The sequence below is a fragment of the Cinclus cinclus genome, chromosome 7 (genome assembly GCF_963662255.1).
Source record: "Cinclus cinclus chromosome 7, bCinCin1.1, whole genome shotgun sequence".
In the NCBI taxonomy this organism is placed as follows: Eukaryota; Metazoa; Chordata; class Aves; order Passeriformes; family Cinclidae; genus Cinclus; species Cinclus cinclus.
Genome location: NC_085052.1, coordinates 31,527,275 through 31,550,915, shown reverse-complemented (window position 1 = coordinate 31,550,915; position 23,641 = coordinate 31,527,275). Strand labels below are relative to the sequence as shown.

Below are 23,641 nucleotides of genomic sequence, written 5' to 3'. Positions count from 1 at the left end.
ACTTGAGAAGCATCAGTATATTGAGAAATTCATAGTTAGCTAATAAATGAAAGTTCAAAGTTTCTTAATTAATAATGATCAGTAGTCAGAGAGAAGGATTCAGGCCCATGTGAAGGTTATGAACGCCAGATGATGTCCTAGTTGTTTTTAAATTACAGGAATAAAACAGTTAAATATATGTCCTGAGATTGGTTTTTTTTTTTTTTTTATTGCTCTTCGTCTACCACAGGTTCTAGCAGTGGAATTTCAAATGAGAATTGTGTGAGAGTGCCACAGAGTAGTTTTGGTTGTTGTTACTGTTTTGGGATTTTTGAACAAGTAGGGTTTTTCTGGCAAGTTTCTGGCACTTGGCTTGGCTGGAAGGTGGACCCTATTGTAGAGGGTATTTGGCAGAATATGTACCCATATTGGCATACCTTTTCCTTGACTAAGTCTAAGTATCTGTAATTATCCTAAATAAGAATTGCAAACTGAAGTGGCTGTTTATTACTGTTTACTGAGTCCAAGGAAAGAAATGTCCTCCCCATTTTTTTTTACTAAGTAGGTAGGTGGAGTAGAAAATAATTTTGTTTGTTTTTTGGAAGTTGATGAAAACTTGTTCTGCTTGTTCATTTCTCGTAGTGCAGTTTCAGGTGGTGTAAGGTCACATATCTGAACAAAAGTGTGAGGAGTGGGGAATCCTGTCTTCACTCCATCCCAAGAACAGAGACAGAAGTGTCTGGTAAAGAAGGCTTGAGTACAAGGAGAACAGGTGATGAAGCAACCAAAACTGAGTAAATGAAAGTTTATGTTGCAATTTCATCTTTTTGAGTACACCTTACTGAGCCTAGTATACGTTATTTAGGCAAGACCCAGAAAACAAGAGGCACGTGGCTCAAAATTCCAGGTGGCCTTTCATTTTAAAAAGAACAGGAGAACCAATGGTCTAGAGTTTTCACACAGCTGCAGTAGACTCTTCAATCTGTCTCTGGACATATGAGGCCAGAGATGGTGTAGAGGGGGAGGAAGAATTTTATGTTTAGAAGTTTATCTACAGCTGGGGACAAACAGCTCCATCTGTCTCTGGGTTTGGAATGGAGTAAATAGCTGGTGAGAGTTTTGGAATGAAGACAGGCTGCGTACTTTTAATTAATTTGGGAAATAAATCTTCCTGTGGAATAGGAGTACAGAGTAACTAAGGGAAAGCAAAATAATGGTACAGGAGTGTGCTGCAGTCTTCTCACTTGACTGATGGTTCTTCTGTTTCAGCTGTGCAGCACAGACAGGTGAGTAATGTCTTGTGCTTTTTGAGAGGGACAGGAAGGAATTAGCTGACAGAGAGACAGCCAAGACACAGATTTTAGAGAGAATTGCTGAATAAACTTAATGAAAAGAAACAGGGAACAATGGGAGGTGAGGGAGGTGATGTTTGAGCATGGTAAGAGGCTGCTGTGAGAGGCAATTTGCACAGAGCTCAGCCATGTGCTATCTCATCTGACACAGCCAACTGAAGTGCTGAAATGTGCTCTCAAAGGCAAGGCACGAGGAAAACTAGCAGGGGAAATGGCTCCTTGCCACTTGTCCCAGAAGTGTCACCCTGGATGGGAGAGGCATCTCTCCCAGAAGCCAACAAATGGTGACATAAAAACATACTTATTCAAACCATTTCAGAAGGACTGCCCTCCTCTGTTTTCCTTTTCCTAAAGCCACAGAAGGGAACGAATTAATGACACATAAGTAGAACAGAAACAGACTGTGTGCCCTAATAATTTACATTGGATTTCCAGGTAAGTGCTTACTTTGACCAATAAATCCTACTCAGACATAGCCAAACTTAAAATCAGTGGCCAAGACACGTGCAAACATTTTTTACTTGTTAGCGTACCTATTAATTAACTAATTAATATTATATATTATATTTTATATAATATTATTCTTAATTAACTATTAATTAATTAATTAACAATCCTGCTGTTCTCTATGATCCTGGAAAAGTTGCAAGAGTGGTTTTCCTACCTGTGTCAGTCCTAGATTTGCACCATTTTATGCATGAGTATATGTGTATGTATCTAGCAAAAGGCACGTGTATATTACCAAGTTACATCAAACTTGAGAAAATTCGCTCATATCTTCCCAGGAATTATATGATAAATCCAGGAATAAATATTTGAGTCTCCATTCACTGTGGGGACAACATGATTTTAGTTAAAAAAACCTTTTATGCTTTGGATGTCACTGCTGACCTGATTTTCTTCCTTCCATTTTCCTTTTTCTTTCATGTGCCCATCCCCAGACAGATGTGTGGGTATGTATATGTATTTATGGGAACACAGCCACACAAATGTGTACTTACACAAATATGTATATTTACCTGGGAAAGGGGAAGATATGGGTTATGGATTGACAGCTCTGGCTATGAGTTTCAGATTAATGAAGGAGCAATCCTTCTGTTACCTTCCAATGTTCAATTAACAATCAAGCCCCAGATTTAGGAGTGATGCAGAAGGGTAGAATTTGCAAGTGCAAATTTGTAGTGATATTCTTACAAGCTAAGCTTTAGTGTTCAGTTTGAATGCTGTAATAGAGAAAGTTGTAGAAAGCACAGATCGATGTGTGTAGTGAGGAGAACACATCTCTAAAGCTCTTTTCAAGCAGAGGTGCCAAATGAGCCAACAATAAAGATGTGTTTCTGGTCAGGGCCTTCAGGACACTGGCAGTGTATCTCCAGGAGTGTTCTGTCTTTTGCTTCTTCTGGGGCAGAAAGCAGCAGGTTCTTGTCTTGGTTTCAAAGACAGGTGTTTGTTGAGAAAGGCAGAAGCCTCTCTTGAAATGGACAATGTAAACCCTCTCCCTCCAAATTATTATAATTTTGAAACTAAGGAGCTCTCAGGCAAATATATGGGAATAGAAATAACACTTCTTTACTAGGAAAAAAAAATAAAATAAAAAACACAATAATAAAAAAAACAAACCCAAAACACTGCCAGAGTCAGAATACAGCCTGACACCCCATCAGTCAGTCAGGGTGTTGGGAGCAGTCCCATTAAATGGTGGCTGCATCCTCCTGCAGTGACAGATGTGGTTCTGTTGGAGCAGTGCTCCTGTAGAAGGTGCAGTCTTCCTCTGAAGGTCCAGTGATGATGTAGAAGGGTCTGATTTTCCTCTGGAATCCGGTGGAAAAAGGCTGCCCTGATGTTCCAAATTCCAGATTTTATCTAGGTAGGAATGCTTGTCTCCTCCCCCTGAGTGGACCATCTCCCAATGGGATGATGGAATTTTATCAGTCATGCAGTGGTACTCAATAGCCCTTTACAGAAGATATCTCCTTGGAGGAAGGGTGGGTGGTGGAAAAGATAAGGAACACTGCCCCTCCTGGTTTTAACAGATGTTGATAGAATAAATACTTTTGGTTACATCTTGCTTTGCAAGACAAGACAGTTCAGTGTATCCTTTACTCTGACAATCTCTTCTACTGAAGGCAAGAATTTTAAAAATCCCAGATTTTTAAAGCAAGGATACTGTTGAAGGTCTTGAACAAGGATGAGTTGAACTCATCAACTTGAGCTCCCTTTTCTGTCACATGTGGGTGATATTTATCATGCACTTTATCTCTCTGCCCTAATTTCCAACTGCAAGAAAAGGTCTTGTCATACTGTATTTATGAGGTTTTCCCTACTCTTTTCTATTGAAAACTCTTTCTGTATCATCTTGGTTTTCTCCAGTGGGAGCGGTATCAGCCTGATTTGAACAACATGGTGGGTGGGTTTCCCCCCTCCCCAGAACTCTGCCATACCTACTTTGATCAAGAAAGCAGAGTCCCAGATTTCTTTACTTGGCTTTGGTGTTTTTTTTGTTTTGTTTTGTTTTTTTTTTTTTTTTTTTTTTGTTTTTTTGTTGTTTTTTTTTGTGATAGATAGTGTTTTATAATGATCTATTAGCTGATTTACTTTACTAAAACATCTGGGCAAAAAGGGTCTTATTAGTCTTCTAAATCTGTCAGTTCCCTAGGATTTGAAGTGATATTTGAGACACAAAAGACTCCTGAGGATGAAATCTTGTCCACTTTGACTTGAATGGAGCTAATATTCATCCCATATTATTTTATAAATTCTTGAATAATATTTATTTTTGTGCAAGTTCTTCAGAACTGAAGTAATCCCTCTTCTGTTCTCAGCCCCAAATTCAGAATATAGCAATTTAGCTAAATAGAAAAATGGACTTTGAAAAATGAGTTCCTTTTCTTTGGCAGTCAAGCTTTAGTAAATAATAAACATTATGGTAGACAATCCTTATCACAACGGTAAAGGATTATTGCTTTTGTACTTAATGCTTTAAAAAATTAGAACACCTTAATCTTTTAAAAACAATTTGGGTTTGGAAAAACAAATTACGTTGACGCTGACAAGATGCTTGCCAAGTTTCAGGAGATGCAGATTACAACATCTGAGATATTAAACCTTGAATGCCTGAGTTCCTAATAGAAACAGGGCCTCAGTATTAGCTCTTTGCTGTAGTATATAACACATAAAGTGCATATTTTTGTGTCTTTCTCATAAAACCCAGGAGGCTGCTGCTGGGTTTCTGTCCTGTCTCAGTGGTACAAGATAAAAACCGAATTTCTGGCTTTCATGCTTCTGTCTCCCGAGAAGAGGGGCCATAAATGTATAAATATGTATTCCATAGCCACTTTCACAAACTGGTCATACTCCTGAAATGAAACTGTATTTTGGCCTGCCACTACTGTTTCACCTCACTACTATTCACCGTGAGGTCAATATAGAATGTCCACATAAGACCTTTTTATTCTTGACCAGAATATATCTGTGATAATACTGGTATCTATATGTCTTTCTGCTAGCGTGGCCATGTGAGTTTAGCAGGTGGGATGCTTTCTTTTTATCCTCTTGGGGTCCTTAATGTAGAACTTGAAATACAGGAAACATACTGTGTTACGATTCTGCTACTCAGCTGTCCAAACTTAAACTCTACTCTCAACTTACTAGTGACTTCAGGAGTCTCTCTTTGTTGCTGTGCATACTTTCTGACTCTGTTGGCAACATTTCATCTGTTATACATACATATCTAAACACACCTATCTATCCAGCTATATCTATATCTATATATATATATATATATATATCTCTTAAGGTTTAGTTAGTTGTTCGAGGGTGTACAGATTGCTAGACCACAGAAAATGAACCTGTGATAACAGCTCTGGTGTTTCTCAAACTGATGAAGTTTCAAACAATAGACTTTTCTTTGTTATCTGAGTGCATGACCTTATTTTTCATAGTAGTGAATTTCAGTGTAATGGTGTTATCTGGCTTCAGAAATCATTGTTTTTAAATGCTCTCTAAATACCTGTGTATTTATCATACTTCCTAGTTTTCTGTTGTAGTTAATTCTTTTGATAGTATTTGTCAGATTCATTGCTGATAATATTAAATAAGCAACTAAAACTCTCAGGTTCCAGAGGACTACCTGCTGAGTAAATTGGACAGGAGAAAACTTCCAAATCTAAGAATGGCAGAGGAAATTTGGAATTTCTTAAGGTCTCTGTTGTGAAGCTAGCAACCTTGACTGTACTTAGCTTAACTAATGATTGCACTTTCTTACAAGAGTTATTGTTGTTGTTATTATTATTATTTTTTTTTTTTTTTTTCTCTGAGTTCAAGAATTTAAGTTTTATTAAATGCACACCAACCCTGCAGAACATTTTAATAGATAAGGATTATTCTTCTATGTTCAACTTTGACTTTAGGGCTGCTATCCCAAGACATCTTTCTTTACTTCCCTCACATAGATTTGATGATAACCTTCTTTATTTTTTTTTGTTATCTGCTATCTTGCTATATAAATATTAATTTTTTTTCTGAATAAAATGTCACCACACTTGTATTCTTCTTATTGCTGTTTTTACATCTTGCACTGCCCTCTTTGGAAATGGCTGTTAGTATATCCTCATTAAAATTTTTCAGTACTCTTACAAATTAAAAGTTGCTTTTTAGACTGCAGGCCCTGTATGCTTTTTAACATTTAATTTTCTTCTATTAGTTTCAGACTTAGTCCCTCTAGCCCAACACTGAAGTATTATCTGAAAGAGTCAGCTAAGAAATGTTCACTTAATGAAAATACTTCTCATTGGTTGCATTTGCTGACCGTTTCTTTCTGTCCCAAGTCTTTTCTGTCTGTTCTTCTTCATTAGCTGTATCTTGCTTCAATTTGCACTGTACATCTATCTCACCTATATGTAACTCTTGCTTTATCCAGAAGTAACTTTACAGTGACACCTGACCTAAATGAAGAAAGACTTTTTTCCTCTTTCTTTATTATTTCTTTTCTGTCTCAAGACTGTATTTCTTGTCCTAGCCAGTTGACCTCTTCCCTCTGTGCTCTCTGATGGCAGGCCAGTCAATTTGTCCCTCATGCAATTCAGCAGTTCCTGGCATTGTGTGAATCTTCAATGTTCTCAACTTTATTTTTCCTTCATGTGGTTTGTGGTTACTTCCTACCTCCCCTGTCCTCTTTTCCCTCTTCTTCATGTATGCTTTTTAATCTTCTGTGTGTTGTCCTCAGCGCCCATACATCTCAGTCCTTGGATTTTATCTTCCTCTATGGTTGTTGAGTTCTTCTGATCTCTTTATTTGCTTGTCTGTTTGCTCCCTCCAGCATCTCTGTTTCTCTTTGCAGAGAAGAGCATCAGTCACAGCTGAAGGTACCTGTAATATGTGGTCAAATGTGTGGCCTTGCTCAGAAGTTTGGTGTGCCTAAGTAGATTCTGCAAACAGAGCAAGTTGTCCACAGCACAAACCTTGTGAACAGAGCCATCATCAACTAATAGGCTTGGTTCTTGTTTCCATCTCCTACAGATTTTTCCCTCAAGGAGGATGGATTTCATGCCAGCTGCCTTGTTCAGCACTGTTTGTTGTATTGTTGCACAACAGGTTGCTGTCACTTCATCTTCAGAAAAAGAAATTAACACTTGATGGATGCTTCCATACATTAGCCTGAAATATGAATCCATTTTAATGGGATATACACTGAAACAATTTTGTGTTTTCAAGTCATAGCTTGTCACAAACATAATTGTTAAATTAAAACTCTGTGCATTGCATAATATTTGGGAAATGCTTTTCTTCTCTCTAAGCAGATCATTAGAGGTTTAAAACATAGACTGACAGTCCTCTACATAAATTATCCTGCATAAATAATGTACCATACAGTGGATTTTATTTTTTGGCCAGTGAGGTGTAGGCTGCTTTAATTAAACATAATAGAAATTTCCCTTGTGCATCCTTTCATGCATGGATGGAATGATAGAAATCAGTGCTAAGGGTAGTATATCACAAATCAAACCAGCTCATATTTTAAAATAAGAAATTTATTAATTTCCTTTTTTTTTTCCTTCTCTGGATTTGTAGGGAAACTCACATATATGGATATTCTCACAAAAATCTGTGTTTTGTCCACATTGTGCCGCAGAAACAATGGGGGAAAAATTGCACTACTTAAAATGCTCAAAATTACTTTGTTTTAAGAGCAGAATCAAGGCATAGTCTGCAATGTATGCAGGTGTCACTTGAGTCAGAAGATAACCTGTTGCTCCAGACAGTGTGGAAGGGTTTGATCTCAAAACTCCATTTGTCTATAACTTTGCAAACACTGTGTGAGCTTGTGTTAGTTAGATGAAACAGAATTTTTTCTGACTATGAAATACGTTGTTTTGTTTTGTTTTTGTTAGTTTTTTTTTTTCTCTTTTTAATTAGTAACTTTGCCATACGCTTCTGAATAACTGTGCAAGCCTTTAGGAAAAGTAATTATGTTTTCCAGTCAAATCTGCTCATGCCCCATTACTGTAATGTATATTTTTAATACCATTCTTGCTGCCAAAGATAAAGCTGATGCAGACTGGCAGTAATGAGATCACTGTGGGGCTTCCAGTGAATCTCTGCAAGCTTTGAGGAAGTATAGGTGCAAAACATCACAGGATTGGACCCAAGTGGTGAATATCTGAACATCTGCGTGAGAGAAAAATCTGTGAACAAAAAGTTAATTTATTTGTGTCTGCTTTCCATTGGCATGAACTGTATATGCACACCATGCTGGGTGACTGCTGCCTTTGTGTCTCCTTCATAAGCTATAAGGCTTTGCATAAAGTCATTAAGACCTTGGATATACTGAGGGAGAGGGAGCCCTTCCACACCACCATTGCTGCTCCCCAAGGGTATCCCTCCTCCTCCAGCATCCTGAGAATTCTCACTTGGCAAATGCACAGCAGGCCTGTATCCTCAGGCAGTGTAAAGAACAGCAAATATTCATTCCTCTTGGCAGGGTGGGTCAGCAAAAGTCTCGTGGTTTGAGATGGTTAAGGTGATGTTTAAGGTGTTTTTTAACACAGCCTGTGATACTCTTTGTGCATTTAAAGTGACCTATGACTGACAAGAAGGTCCTCAAACCTGTAAGGACTTTGCTTTATTTATGTATTTATTTTGCAATTTAAAGCAGAAGAGTGCTGTAGGCAGAACAGGACTGTTTTTAAAGGTATGTTTCAGACTGACTATTGCCATCTTTCCTTTAAAACCAGACATGATTTTTAAAAAATTTAACAGAATAGATAGAATGTATGTGAATGGATGAAAATGTGGATATTGGACAGGATGACCTTTGATATTGACATACCCTTCCAAGTTCATAGAGTTTAAAACCTCATAACCTAGTTTAAATAACAGCTTTGCAGTGTGATTGGCAACTCTGTGCTAGAGGCAGTAAATCAGTATTAAACTGTAAGTTCCTGAAAATCAGTGTGGTCTCTTCATGCTATAGCTGGTTCTTCCATTTCCAAGTTTGTGGTTCATGACTCTCAGAGCTTCAGTTATGATGCTATCAGGACAAAGTATGAGCCTTTTAAAGGGGGGGATTAGGAATGTGTAAGTTGTGTTTTCACTGTTTGGTGTTGGATGCATGTCAGAGAGGTAAGAAGTTTGCATCTTTAATGGAATAGTTACCATCTGTTGTTTATACATTCAAAAAGAATAAACTCTGGGAACCTCCGTGCAAACTCTACGTAGTTGAACTTGCAGTGTGAGCTCGAGCTGGAGTTCAAGCTGCTTCTATGAGCAGAGCTGAGAAAGCACAGTGAATGGGACTGGTGGTATGCACTGGAAGTGTTGTGCCCTGTGGAATGGTGCTCATTACGAGGATGGAGAGCAATCCTCCATGCTGGAAATAGGTTTCTTTGCCTGGGGTCTGTGCCTGTAAAAGCATTTTCAACCTTCAGACCAATGTCCAGTCAATCCCCTATAGGCATTCCAAACAGAAGACTTTAACTGCTATATTTCAATAGGAATTTGGAAGGTAGTTGGAGAATCAAATCAAATCAAACAAACAAAAACCCCAAACAACAACAAAAACAAAACAAAACAAAGCTGACCTCAATGTGCTGGGCAGTTCTGACGAATTTTGGTTTGGAATTTTTTTGAAGTGTGACTCAGGTATACAGTTCTCAGCAAAAAATTACAAAATTCTTTGTAAATGTCTCTAAAAAGCAAAGGCTTTTTAATCAAATATAGATATACAAACCTGTTATTTTCAAAAAGAAAAAAGCAGTGTCAAAGTGAGCAAAATTTAGTTACTCTTTTAAAAGGATTCATCGGGTCTTCAAATTCAACTTGGCATGTGGTTGTGGTAAAATTTTAAGTACCACATTTCCGGGAGGTTTTGTTCTGTAGTTAACATTAGATTCATGTCTTAATGGAAATGTTGCTTTCTGACAGCTGTGCAATTATCTGGTGTCACTACTGTGCCATGTAGTTAAATGGTCAGCAGTTACCATGTTTATAAACACTGTGTGACATTTGAGCTTTGAAGAGTACATTCTTACTGAATGCTTTTGGAAGAGTTCCATATACGGTATTTTCATGCATTGTTCAGTGCAGGAATGTGCACTAAATGGAATGGCAGCAGAGATTGACTGTAATAAGCATTATGTATGAAAGGGAAATCAGATTAAACAGAAATCCCAGTACGTTACATTGAAATGATTAAGGTTAAAACGATAGGCAGTGCCACATTAGAGCAGTTCCTCAAGAACAATGTAGCTGTATAGCTAGAGGAAATTTCAGCAGTCTTCCCACAATCTTCCTATAGTTTTCTTCATCTCCAGTATTTCTCTTAATTAACATTTACCTTTTATGTTTCCTTTGGTGTATTTTTTTTTTCTGATCAACTATGACCTAAGTAACAGGCAACTAGTGCAGTACAAACCTTTAATTGTATATTGTGTTTGAGCTGTTACCAAATTATATTGATAAATGCAAAATTTCAGGTACACCTTCTAATTAATATTCATCAGTTCCGGGGGTCTGTGCTAAAAGTGGGTGAAGCTTTGGGTCATATTTCCTCTACTTTGTGTGAAATCTCTTGTTAACAACCAAAAATGGGATTCAGTTGTGGATGGTCTTTGGGAATTTGCTTAGGGATGTATTTTATATTTTCCTTTTGTTTTTTTTTTTCTTCCTTCTTCTCACCCTTCTTTATTTTTTGTCCCCACCCCTTTAGGCTGAGTTGTTTATCTTGTGAAGGGACTGAGATAGAGGTCAAGACAGGACTACTGCATATCGTGTGGACAGAACATAAATGAAATATTACAGAGTTTATGGGGAGCAAGAGCCCTGGAGAGCTGACTCAGACTAATTGAGAGTATAGAGATCACCATGACCAATTCAGCCTCTCTTTTGTGGGACATTCAGGCTGAACATGCCAGGTTTATAGGCTTGTATTAATGGAGGAGCCTGGAATGGTTAAAATGCCATTGAATCTTGTGATAACCTTTCAGTTATTACTTGTGCTTCATCAGGACCACAGAGGGAAGAACAGCTTTTCTCAGCAGTACAGTTCTGCAGGAAGTATCAAGCTTTATGTTTTAATGTGACAGTGCATAACTTGAAAAAAGATCCCCACGGAGAGAGGGCCATCAGCAATGTGTTTATAGAGTGTAGGCCAAGAATGAAGTCATACACATAGAGAAATACCAGAAAATGTGGATGCTAAAGGCATGCTATGCTTGTGGTTCGTTAATGGCTTGTAGGAAACTTGTGTGGAAGTTTCAGGGTTCAGAGCTGACAGCTTCTGGTGTAAGTGTAGTAAAATGAATTCCATCATTGAAATGAGTTGTCATCAGAGAAGCAGGTGGCCCTACTAGGTGCTTTTGAAAGAACATATACATGTAACATTTTCTGGGAATAAGTTCAGAAAGAAGAAAGAATATGGAATTTCTGCCAACACTTTTTTAGTAAAAGTTCAAATTTTTGGAAAGTGAGGTTCAGTTAGAATGGGACATTTTCCATGAATTTTCTAGCTGCAAAAATACATCATAGAAACTCTTTAAATTCCCATTTTACCATTTAGAGAAAAAAAAATCATATTTCACTTTGAAATTATATTTAGACATTTTTGTTAGCCTGTGTTAAATAATATAAATAAACCTACAGGCTCGATCCCGTTTGCTGCAACTGAGTGTTTATCTTCAAGATTCTTGGTCTGAATTATCTTAGTTTTATCTAGAGTTGGGATGTTGTACTGGAAATTTTTGTTTTAATTTCTATTTTAATGGTACCATTAACAAATAAACCTTAGAAATAGTATCAGTTTGGAGTGCTCTTTAATATGCTATAAGAATTATAATATTTATATAAAAAAATTATTTATTGTGGCTAGTAATGCTTACTTTATTTTTGATCTAGTAATGCTCCTCTGGAGATACTGAGCCAAGAGGTATTTATTTAAAATACAAAGGAAAGAAAGTTCTAGGGTAGGACGAAAGTCACAGTTACTGGTACAGAGAAACTGTTTTTCTGTGAAGTGCTATTACCTATGCAAGTCACACCTGGACAAGAACTGCACTATTATAATTGAAGAGATTTCTAAATATAAGTTGGGTATCTGGAGGATATAAAATGAACCCATCTGTTCTACCAAAATTGACTTTTTCGTATCTGCTATCTTAACTTATTTGTAGCCAAGACATACACAAGGCTTCTCAGATAAACAGGTACACTTTGATATTGTCCAGTTAATTACTGTCAGTTGTACTGCAGTGGAAATTTGGTCTGTAGCTCTTCTTTGGGATCAAAACCAGTTTCCTGATTCTTAGGGTGTCTTCCTGGACATTTAAATCAAGAACAAAGCAATTTTTAAAAATCCAGATCTGTGTCCTGTAATGAAACCCAGCAGCTGGACCTAAGTTTGACTCAGGTTACAAGATGATATGCTGAAGATAGTGACTTTTTTTTTCCTCCTGTACTGCAGTTTTACTATAGCAGATTTCAAAATCTAAAAAGTTTTTTTATGCTTTCTAAAAGAAATGTTTCTAAAAAGTTCTTCTTATTCTTGGTGGATGACGAAAAGAAAACACAGTAAGCAAATAATTTCTCCAAAGATCTGAAGGGAAAAGAAAAAAAAAAGCTCCTTTTGGAAGCAAACTTACTTGGGATGAGAGCTGAAAATAACTTTCTTTTAAAACCTATTCAGGGGCAAATGTAAATTAAGCAGGTAATGAGCTAGTGAGACTGATCCCCTATGAAAGATTTGTAAAGAGCTGAGATTTAGACATGACTACTTCCCCAAATCCTCCTTTGCTTTACATCTTCTTTATGAATAATAATTAAAAAGAAGTTTTAAAAAGTAAACAATGGGTTTATCAATCATTGCCATGCTGTTCTCTGGGAAGTACTCAGCTCTTCTGCAGCCTGGTTCCTCAGATACTCTGTGGGGGCCCATGGGCCTGCCAGAGCTTCACCCCTGGCCTTGCCCTGGAGGGATGTCCCTTGAGAGGGGTGTCCCTTGAATGGGACGTCCCTTGAGTGGGATGTCCCTTGAGTGGGACGTCCCTTGAGTGGGGTGTCCCTTGAGTGGAGTGTCCCTTGAGTGGGACGTCCTTTGAGAGGTATGTCCCTTGAGAGGGACATCCCTTGAACGGGATGTCCCTTGAGTGGGATGTCCCTTGAGTGGGACGTCCCTTGAGGGGGCTGTGATTAGCTTCTCTCCATCCTCCGGGAAGGATGCTCCTTAGGTTGGCACACCTTTTGTTATCATGGTGAGCTATCCATGCCATAGTACCCATGTTAATCCTTTGTAACCCATTGGTCTTGCCCCCTTGGTACCACCCTTGCTCTCCCCCATAAGAACCCCAGTATTTCCCCAGTTCTGGAGGGAACAGTCATTCCTGGCTCCCTTCCCAGAGCTGCTGGATAATAAAGGAATCTCTGTGGAATTTGCCACGTGATGGTTCCCGTCTCTCTGTCCCTGATAGCCTGGGCCAGCCTGGCAAGCAGAGCTGGAATGGCTGAGCTGAAATCACTGATCAGAGCTGATCACTTGTGGCCACTGCCACCACTTGCTGAGGTTTACCTGGCACTAGGAGCCAGCCAGAGACCCCTAGAAGGCAGTTCCTTGTGGGACTCTTTCTGGGAAGGTTGGCGGCTTCCTGGGTCTGGAGCACTGGATCTCCAGGGACCCCCTAGCAGCCTTCAGTACTCCATGGCCAGCAGTTCTGTGTCTGGATTTTGCTCTCAGTGCTCAGGCAGGCATTTGGTGCAGGGGCTCTGGGTGGGAGCCTGAGAATGAGGTCGTGAGCTCACAAGCCTTGGCATGACAAGGGACTTGTGGCCTGGCCAGCTGAGGAACACTTAGAGATGTGGCAGAAGCTAATGACCCCCAGATATCCCCTTCTTTACATTGTGAGGGGATAAAACTCGGGGGTTCCTTCGTTTGTGGTCCCAGATGCACAAGCTCAAGCTGTTATTTTGCTTTTGTACTAAGATGAAATTAAGTTTTGGGATGTCTGAGGCACTGCCACGGGAAACCTGGGATTGAGCCAGGAAGGAAAGCTGGTGTGTGTGAGTGCAGGGGTGCAGGTGTGAAGGTCCTCTGTCCATCAGCTGATCACTCAGGTGCTGCGAGGGGTCAGCCACAGGGGTCATGGATGCTCGGACAGGGAATTTCCTGAACACGGGCACGACGGGCTGGCCTGTCTGTCTGTCTGTCTGCACGTAGGGCTCTGCAGTGGAGGGTCTTACAGTGAGAACAGAGCTGTGGAGGAGGAGCTTTGTGACAGACTGAGGCCCAGAGCTCTGGTCCAGGGACAGCCGGTGACAGGGAGCACTCACGGCAGTGCAGGTGCATCTGCTCCCCGATGACAGCTGTAATTAGTCATCGGTTCTTGCCCTGCTTTCAGCTGGGATAGAGTTAATTTTTCTTCCTAGTAGCTGTTCAGTGCTGTGTTTTGTATTCACTGTGAGAACAAAGGATAACACCCTGATGTTGTAGTTGTTGCTAAGGGGTGCTCACTCCAAACCAAGGACTTTTCAGTGTCCTCCTGTGAGGAGGTGCACAAGGAGCCAGGAGGGAGCGTGGCCAGGACACGGACCCAGTGTAGCCAAAGACACATTCCACAGCATAGAGCATCATGCCCAGTATATAAACTGGGGAGAGTTGGCTGGGAGCACTGGTGGCTGCCTGGGAAAGGGCTGGACATTGGTCAGCAGGTGGGGAGTAGTGTATTGTGCATCGTTGTCATCCTGGGGTTTATTTTTCTCTGCCTTTCGTTCTGTCCTTTTTCATTACAGTTATTTTTAAAATTTTTTTGTTGTTGTTGTTGTTATTAAACTGTTCTTATCTCAACCCACAGGTTTTACTTTTTTTTTTTTTTTTTTTGCTGATTCTACTCCCTATTCCTCTGGGAGAGGTGAGGGAGGTGAGCAAGTTGCTGCATGGTACTTAGTTGCTGGCTGGGGTTAAACCATTGCAGTGTGCAAGAGATTTGTTCTTAGTTCTTCCAGTGTCTCTTAGGACATTCTTTTCAAACTGTTTTCTGTGAAGTCCCCAGTTTGCCCTCTGCTTTGTTTTCTCATTGTGGAAAGCCATGATGCTCATCATCCTCGCCATTAAGTTAAAGGATGTGCAAGTAGTAACTTTTGCTACTCTGGTATCCCTCCTAGCAAAACACCACTCCCTGGTGGTTCTTTTATACCATGGATTTCAGAGTGTCAATCTTTGTTTCCAAAAACTGAGACACAACAGGAACATCTGTGTTTTTGAGAAGGTCAGGAAAGGATTGTTTCTCTTCCTTTTTTTTTTCTCCCTCTGTGGAATCATTTCTGAACATAGCTGTATTTACTGCTTTCCTAATTTATTTTAATCCTGCCAACTGCCATTAGATAAAATAATGAAGTGAGTTACTTATTCATAAAGGCAATATAAATATTTGTTTTCCACTGTATTCCAATAAAATAATGCAAATAATGGCATGGATTATTGGCTTTTAAGTCATACATTTAAAAGTAAACAAAACTGTATATGTGAAACTATCCTTGGTTACTTTTCATGAAGTTTCTTACTCTTTTATCAGTGTTGCTATGAGATCTGAAATCTTAATACTTGTATTTTGATTTTCAGTTTCTCCTTTTTTCATTTCTATTGCAAATGCTTTCTACTGAGAAATTAATCAGTTTCCTGCATTCACTGCTCCCCTTCCCATCTTCCAGTTCTGGTCCAATTCTAATAGTATCATTTATATGTTGTCACCTGTAGTGGTACACTGAGTGAATAAGAATTCTCTTGTTTGGGTTCTGCATTTTGCATTTGGCTCTTGAAAAGTAGTTGGGGAGGAAGAAGGTCACAATCTCAAATAAACCTCTTTTTTTTTTTTTCCAAAACTGTAGAATTTTTTTGCTACTCAGAGATAAATTAAATATGGATGCTCTTTAATTTCCAGTGTGCTGTTTTTCTCTAAAACAGATTTTGTATTTGATAGAAATATTTTGAAGAATTACTCACAAGTGTCATCTAGACCCCATTCACACAGAAATTTTAAAAATAACTAGGACATTTTATATCTATATTAATAATTTCTCCATGCAAAACTATAGTGTACTTTAACTTGTGAATCCTTCCCCAATAGATGGCAATGCTTTTAATCACAAATTCATAGCCTACTTTCTTTATAGAGACTACCTTTATCAAGTAGGATTGAATAGGTTTTTTAAGGATGTTTCATAAACAATTTGTTTTCTTTTTGAATGGATGGACAAAATATCAGGCAATTGGCAAGATCCTGAACAGCTTGAATAATTAAAAATGGGTGACCATAATCTCCCAAGTGTTGATTTTTTTTCCTCTTTATAAAGTAAAAAGCTTCATTAAGTTACAAACATTAAATTCTTTCTCATTTAAGAGTTCTCAATAAACTTCCTTATGATGACATAGGTCTCCAGGACCTTGCTTTACACACACTGCTTAACCTTCATGAGCCTCTGGCAATAGACTGGTGATATCAGAAAGTTGAAACCTAAGAGCTGTTTTTCAATAGAGTTTTTTAGAAGATTTTTTTTTTTTTTTGGATTGCAAGTCTGTAAATATGGTAGAAAATCCAAAGCACAAAATGCAAGAAGTTTCAGCTCCCTCCCAGCCAATTTTAGTTTTGAGTAATGGTTCATGCTATGTGTTGCAGTTCTGAACAGAGGATATTTAGAGCCATTTAGACTTGACTACCTACGGTGATGTTTCTAAATACATTTCAAGCTTTTAGAATGCAGAGCCACTGGCTCTGTAGGAGGAGTGCTGAATGGTCTGGCACTCTGATGACTAAAGATAAACTCTTAGCAGCCTACATTTAGGAACCTCATTTTAAAAACTTTGGCCCAGATATGTGAACCCAGAAGAATGAGACACGATAATTCATTTCAAATTCCTTGGCTCTTGCATCTCTCCAGACTGAGCATTTATTCATACAAATTGCTCACTGTTGCAGATGAATCACTAAATGTAGCTAGTGCAATAACTCTGCACCTGAGCATTATTTAATTCTGCTTTGCTAATGCTAGCAGCACTTTGCTCTTTCTCTATATGTTACAGTACCTGGCTATTTTGACTTTGTCTGGATATATTTGGGAGGTGAATAGGGAGAAAATACACACATTTTTGCCTTCCTGTTCATCACTGCTATCTTTCTTAAGAGCTGCTCTTCCTCAAGTGGTCAGCTTAACGTTCCTACCAGATTCAAAGAACTGCAGAGAGGACAGTTACCAAGGGGACAGTTTTTACTGCATGTTTAGGAGAGGATTATGTTGCTAGAAATGTTATCTCTAGTGGTTCTCACCTGCTTTGACACCAGGTTTTGTTACTTTCCTATAATGCTCTTCATGATGAAGAGAGAATTACTGTGTTCTGTCTGTGTTGATTTTCCTCTTTTGATGAGTTTGCAGTTTCTCTTGGGATTTTTGTCTTTTTAAAGGAGTATTTCAGCTTGTGGACATGAGAAGTAGATGGAGGTATGTGTGTTGCCCACAATTTTCTCTTGTGGTTGTGTGGGCTACACAAATGAGCAAAATTTTAAAGCACAGTTGCTTAGGCAAGTAATTTATACCTTTTTCAAGGACACAGGGTAAGCCAAGATTAATGTTAAAGATGCTGGTGTTGGCTACTTAGTCAAGTTTTACTTCATATTTTTGAAGGAATCAGATATCCTTTAGCCTCTATTAAGGATGGATCTGTTGTCATTCCACTGCAGCCTTAGAAGTCGTGGGTGTTTATTCTAAGGCAGTCATCTGTAGTCAGTGTCATAAGAGAAGGTGATTCATCCAGTCTGACACTAAATATCTGAGAGGCTTATTATGCAAATGTGTTCTGAAGAGGAAGGTGGTTGATGATGTTCCTGCTCAGCCCAGTGCTACAGTCTACAGAGCCTCTCAGTACCACTGCAGTCATTTTTGAAATACTGTGGAAATTATCCAGGTTAAAAAACTGGAAGTATTTTGTTCATTTGCATTTGTTTGTGTTTGTTTTGTTTTTTAAACTGGGTTCGTTTCAGCGATTCATAGGGCCATTTATAACACAGAAATAAGAATATCTGTTCAATAAATGGGGTCATACTGGCACAGAGAAAAGAAGTGGTTGAAGGCAGGAACATTCAAAACCATGTAACAAACTGCCTCCTGAAATACATGTGTGCACTGTTTTATTAGGAGAGATGAACACACTGTAGTAATTGTTCAATCATGTATGAAGCAGGACATGAGCAATATCATTAGTGTACATCTCTCCATGCTTGCTATCACTTTATTAGACTATTAAATGTCTTGAAGTGAGCTTATCTATGCCAAACAAAGGGGATACTTAGGAACTTCTATGTATATCCTTCAACTGAGGTTCTCTCTCAGTATTAGTAGTGCCATCTTCTCCAGTTTCAGCTTCCCAGTGGGTTATACATGTACAGATAAATATACAAACTGGTGAGACAGGATATTTCTTTATAATATGTTGTGATTATCCAAGTTCATGCCAGGAAGACAAAAAAAGTGACCCTGCAAATCATAACTTTGTCTTGAGCCTTATGTGAATATGAAGAGAGGATGAACTCTCATATAAATGTGTGAACTTCACTTGAGCATCTCACTGTCATGTTTTTAATTAACTGGGTTAGTTAACAGATAAACTATCAGAGGTGTAATGGGCCAGAGACAATATATTTTGGGAGGCATATTGATAAGACACCCAGCTGAGTAGGATGCATTCGATATATTATAGAGAAATTAGATCTCCTGAACTGCATGTTCTGTACAGTTATTCATCACAGATCCCTGATGCTGAAGTACCACCCTGCTCAGTGTGCTTTTGTGGTGCATGGACACAGTTAGGGTTCTTTGCTTTAGGAACTGAAGTCAGAGAAAGGTGGCTACCACCAATTAGTTACTGTTCCATGAAGCAGCAGAGGAAGAGATGAACTATATTGAAACAACATCAGTAGCAATGAAAACAGTCAAAATGAGCTTAACAATACATTTTTATATAAGTTCTTTCTGGAATATATTTTCCATGTTTTATTTATTTTTATTGTTATGTTTCTTTTTATTTTTGTAGGCTGTGGAAACCAACCTTGCATCAAAGGATAGTCACTGGGTCTATGTAAATGAGGTAAGAAAGTCAAAAGATAAAACACAGCTTGCTGCATTCACTCATTACCATCTTTGGTTTCATATGTTTTGACACACCAAACAGAGCATACATGTAACATTTTCGCTTTTTGAATGGCACAAGGTTCAAATTCTCTGGTGTCATTGCTTGTCCCTCTTAGTTGAATTGGCATAGGTTGCATACCAGAGGTCAAGATAAAGCTTTCAATGTACCTTAGAGCAGCTGGGAGACTTAATTTTACCTTCCTGCTGACACTATTTCATTAGCTATTTAGGAAGAAGAGAATATCTCAAAAGCAATCTCAAATGCAGGCATCTCTGGCAGAAGCTCACCCTCCATTGCTGTGAGAGCCTGCACACAGATGCCAAGAGAGGAAGGAGCACTGGCGAGCTTAGTGCATTCAAATATGTATTTGCAGGATGCACAGGCTTTCTCTAGTGCAGAACTGTGTTGGTGTATTGGCCAAGGCCCAGAATAGCTTAAATTCAAAGTGTAATGTTTCCTCGCTGCAGCAAATGGGACCCTGTCGTGCTGCAATTATTATTTATTTTACCTTAGTGCCATGATGCCCTAATGGGAATCTGTTCAGATTCATATTTAAAAAACAGTGAAATGTAGTATCATATATAGTAACTTACAAATCACCGATAAATGGCGGTACTTTATAAATTCCTTGTTTTAATAATGATTTATTTAAAGATAGCAAAATATCTAATTCAAAAAGAACAGTGTTCGCTGTCTTATTTTAATATTATAAATGCATAGCCTCTAATTTAATGGCCAATTCCTTTGTTAATTTCTCACTCCTTTCTTTGCACCTCGCTAATAATTTTGGATAGGCAACTTTTAATAGTAACTATAAATTGTATTGTGTGGCATTAGACAGGCTCTGTAATTAAACAGGGGTTAGGGAAAGCCAGTGAAATCCCTGCTTATACAGGGTTTATAAATTCTTTCTAGTCCTTGTTACGTTTAAGTACCTCCTGGCTTGTCAGCTGCTGTAATGACCCACTACAAAACCTCAGCAAGATGCCCAGAGAATCAGTGTTTATATTCACATAAAGATAATACCGTGCATATTTTCCTAAACATTTATAGAGAGGGAGTGTTTGTGAATTTTTTACTACTGCTGTTACTGTTCACATGTTAAAATTCACTTCACGAAGCCTGAATCTGTAACATTGTGATAAAAGCCTTCAGCACTGGTGCACTTACATGTGCACACTTGTACATGCACAAACAAGTCACACAGAGTGTCAGTCCTGCTTCTCGTTTGGAAGCTTTTGTTTCTTCTCCTTTGTGGCTAAAGACTGGGTAAGGAAGCTATGAGAGCAGCATGTGAATTTAGACTACAAATTTCTATTGAAAAATATCAGTGCACATAATTTATAAATACCTCAAAATGCAATTAAGTCCAAACAGACAGTTAAGAGAAGCTTTTCAGAATCTCAACACTTTGGGGAAGTCTGTGCAGGCAAAAGGAAGAGAAAATGTGTTGGCTATCCTTTCTTTAAGAGAAGTGATGGAGTTTGTGTGTGTGCTTAAAGCCACTGTGAGAAGAAGGTGCATTGAGCATCTCCATGGATTTGTCCATAGGAAGTAGGAGGTTCCTTAGGGCTTGCTTCTTAAGTGTGGATCCCCTCATGCTAACAAGAGGACAGACTGATTAAGCTTTCCATGTACATGTTTCCAATTAGTGATAGTGGGAACTGCATGAATATTTGATAGAAAAGATGATGCTGATTCTTCTGTGATTTGTAGAATGGAATTAGCTTTTAATTCCCTACAGTCAAATCAGTTCTTTTGATGTGTTTCTACGAGTAGAAGTCCATTATGCAAATGGACCAAAACCTTAGCCAGTCCATTTTTTGTCCTGGGCAGATTGAGGGCTTTACACTTCCCTGTTCACCCTAGGACCTACCGATCCCATTGCAAGGAGGAGAGGTGTAGGGCTGACTGATTGAAGGGGAAGTAGCAGGAAGAGAACACAGGGACAATTTTTTCCATGGACTTTCCTGATGTGAAGAGCACTGGATTGTAAACAGGCTTTTCAGGCCTTTTGCACTTCAGGGAGCCACTGAAGAGCTTTGGACAGCTTGGGCTACTGAGAGCTGCTGACCCAGAGTACCTTACAGTGTGCTCTGTCTCCCACCTCTCATCAAGCTAACGAGGACCTGAAATTTGGACTTACCTTGCTTTGGTAAGAATGGCTATATAGCATGTTGTTATTTCCATGAGAGATTTTATTATCTTCTGACTTCACTTAAACCTACTTTACTCTCTGCACTGAAAATCCAATAAAAATTTGTATTCAGTTATTTTTGTCCTCTTGGATGCCTTCCCATGTGGTTGAATAAGGGGTTAAGTTTTAGAGGTAGAACAAATTTTATCACTTAAATTTTGTTGGGTAAGCAAGACCACCAGGCTTTGAATGAGCTAACTTTAAATCTCTATGGCTGGTAATTACACAGAAAATGAACAAACAGCTGTACTGACAAAATCCTGTTTGCTAGGTTTCAGTAACCCGGGGCTGTGCTAAAGTATTTGTTCAGTTGGATGCCATTGCTGGTGAGAAAGGCCTTGGTCATCTTTAGAAAAAGGCTGGTTAGCTGGGAGTTAAATTTATTGTGTGGGGTTGGAAGGCTAAAACATTACCCGACAGGTTTTCTAGGGTAGGAGGGATGGGTCTTTTCAGGCAGTATCATGCCCTCATATGTCCTTTTGGCAGCCAAAGTCATAAAAAAACCTATGCTTTAAAATATATATATTTGTGCGTCCACTTTTCTGGTTTCAAACAAGTTACGTTTCAATATTGCAATAGCTGTCAAAAATAGTGGAGGTTAGAGGGGAAAAAAAAGAGAAGTATTTCTAACTAACCATCCCCTTTTTATTTATATTTTATCATCTGCACTTCTTGTTTTTATTCATCTAGAAATGCTAAATCATTCCTTGCTTTCATTTAGGTAGCGATTTTACCTAAATTCTGGGTTAAGCATGCCAGGTAGCTTTTTAAAAGCAAGAACACTTGTGATTCCTATATAAATCTGTGTAAAAGCAAAGTCTTCCAAACAATGACTACTGCATGCTTAGCAGTGTCTCCATAATGGCCCCAAACACTATTATCATTGACTGTGTGGGGAGCTGTCAACAATTCACAGTTTTGGAAGATCTGTTGGAACATATCTGGGGTTCTGCTTGAACCTTTGCTGTTTATACCTTTGATGGTTGAAGTGACCCACCAGCTTTGATAGACATGTGCTTCTGCTTTTATTGGCAAGACTGGCACGGTTACAGATGGCCTCTGTTTTTTTGGGTGTTTATTTCCTGTTTGTGGTTGTTTGGTTTTTTTCCCCTAGTTTTCTCTATTATTTTTATTTTTCTCTTATTTTTCTTTCTCTTTCATACCTGGCATTAAGCATCTCTGTTGGCTCCTCATGACTTTTTTCATTCTCCCCTTCTCTCTTTCTGCCTTTTCTGAGAAGATGCTGTGCTTTGCCCAGGGCATGTGTCTGTGGGAGAGGTACAAGAGCAGTACTTGAAACTGAATTTGGATGTGGTTGTAACCAGGAGCAGTGCTCCAGGAGCCTGTGTCTCCTTCTTTATTAGCAGCAGCAGTAGGTCTGGGAGTATAAAAAAGGAATTAGAAACCATATTTCCCTTTTTGTGGGACATTTCATGGTTTTAAAATTGTCTCCATTCCAAGGGTAAAGAAAAGAGAAATTATTCTAGAAAACTGGAATATGGAACAAAAATATGATCAAATTAAACACAGTATTCTATTCTCTCATATCAATATATTTAATTCTAATTCCATATTTCTAAACATTCACTATTTTTACATGGAAATCAGTATCAAAAGCAATGAACTACTTTTCCTGGAAGTGGAATGGTACAGAATTCGACAGATAATTCAAATTAGTTGTTTCACTATTATGACATAGTTTCTTTAATTTCTTTTTAAACTTCTTTTTTAATTGAGTAGTTTAATTGAAAGCTGTAAGACATGGTCAGGCAAAGCACAGGACTACTCATTGGTACAGGAGAACACTTTTTGTGAAGGGATGAAAAAAATGCAGTGTAGTTTTGCATGTCAAAACCATCTGTACCCACTCTAAAGCTGAGGAGAGGCTCTAACCTTTGCCTGGAAAGATGCAGAAGACATTGAAGAAGACTATTTTTGAAAATTTTTTTGGGTTTTTTTTTTTGGACAGAAATGACCCAAAGACAAATTTAAACAAAGGAAGATTTCAATTTCCCTGGCAGTGGAAAAAGTAGGGTTGGGATACAGACAGAGCTTCACAAATTTCCTTTGATTGGCATTATGTGTACGTGTTTAAACTGTTAAGGCAGCTATCAGTTCAGGTTTCATTCTGGCTAAGGAAGAATGGGCTAAGAAAGCCAGAAGATAGTTGGTGTGAAAGCGATTATGTCATGGTAACATGCACTCTTTGGAGAAGAGGGAGAGGTGGGAAAAGGACCTAATGGGGCTAATGGACATCCAAAGATTGTCCATCTTCACAGCTTTGGGAAACTAGTAATGCTCTTGGAAAGATAGCACAGTAAGTAAAGGGTGGCTAAAGAATTGTGGGGTTCTCTGAAGATGAAGGCATAACAAAGCATCCTTATGGTGACCGTGGGTTTTCTTCTCAGAACTTGAAATCAGAGATTAATTCTAAAGGAAAAGTGGTTTAAG

The 23,641-nt window shown here is 38.6% G+C and overlaps 1 protein-coding gene across 1 annotated transcript in view; it reads left to right on the top strand.

Annotated features, from left to right (window-relative positions):
- GRID1 (glutamate ionotropic receptor delta type subunit 1) overlaps window positions 1-23,641 on the top strand; it is a 493,561-nt gene that overhangs the window by 359,200 nt on the left and 110,720 nt on the right. The window contains exon 5 of the mRNA XM_062496272.1: window positions 18,895-18,948. Coding sequence (XP_062352256.1) covers window positions 18,895-18,948 — 54 coding nt within the window. The remainder of the gene's footprint in view (window positions 1-18,894; window positions 18,949-23,641) is intronic.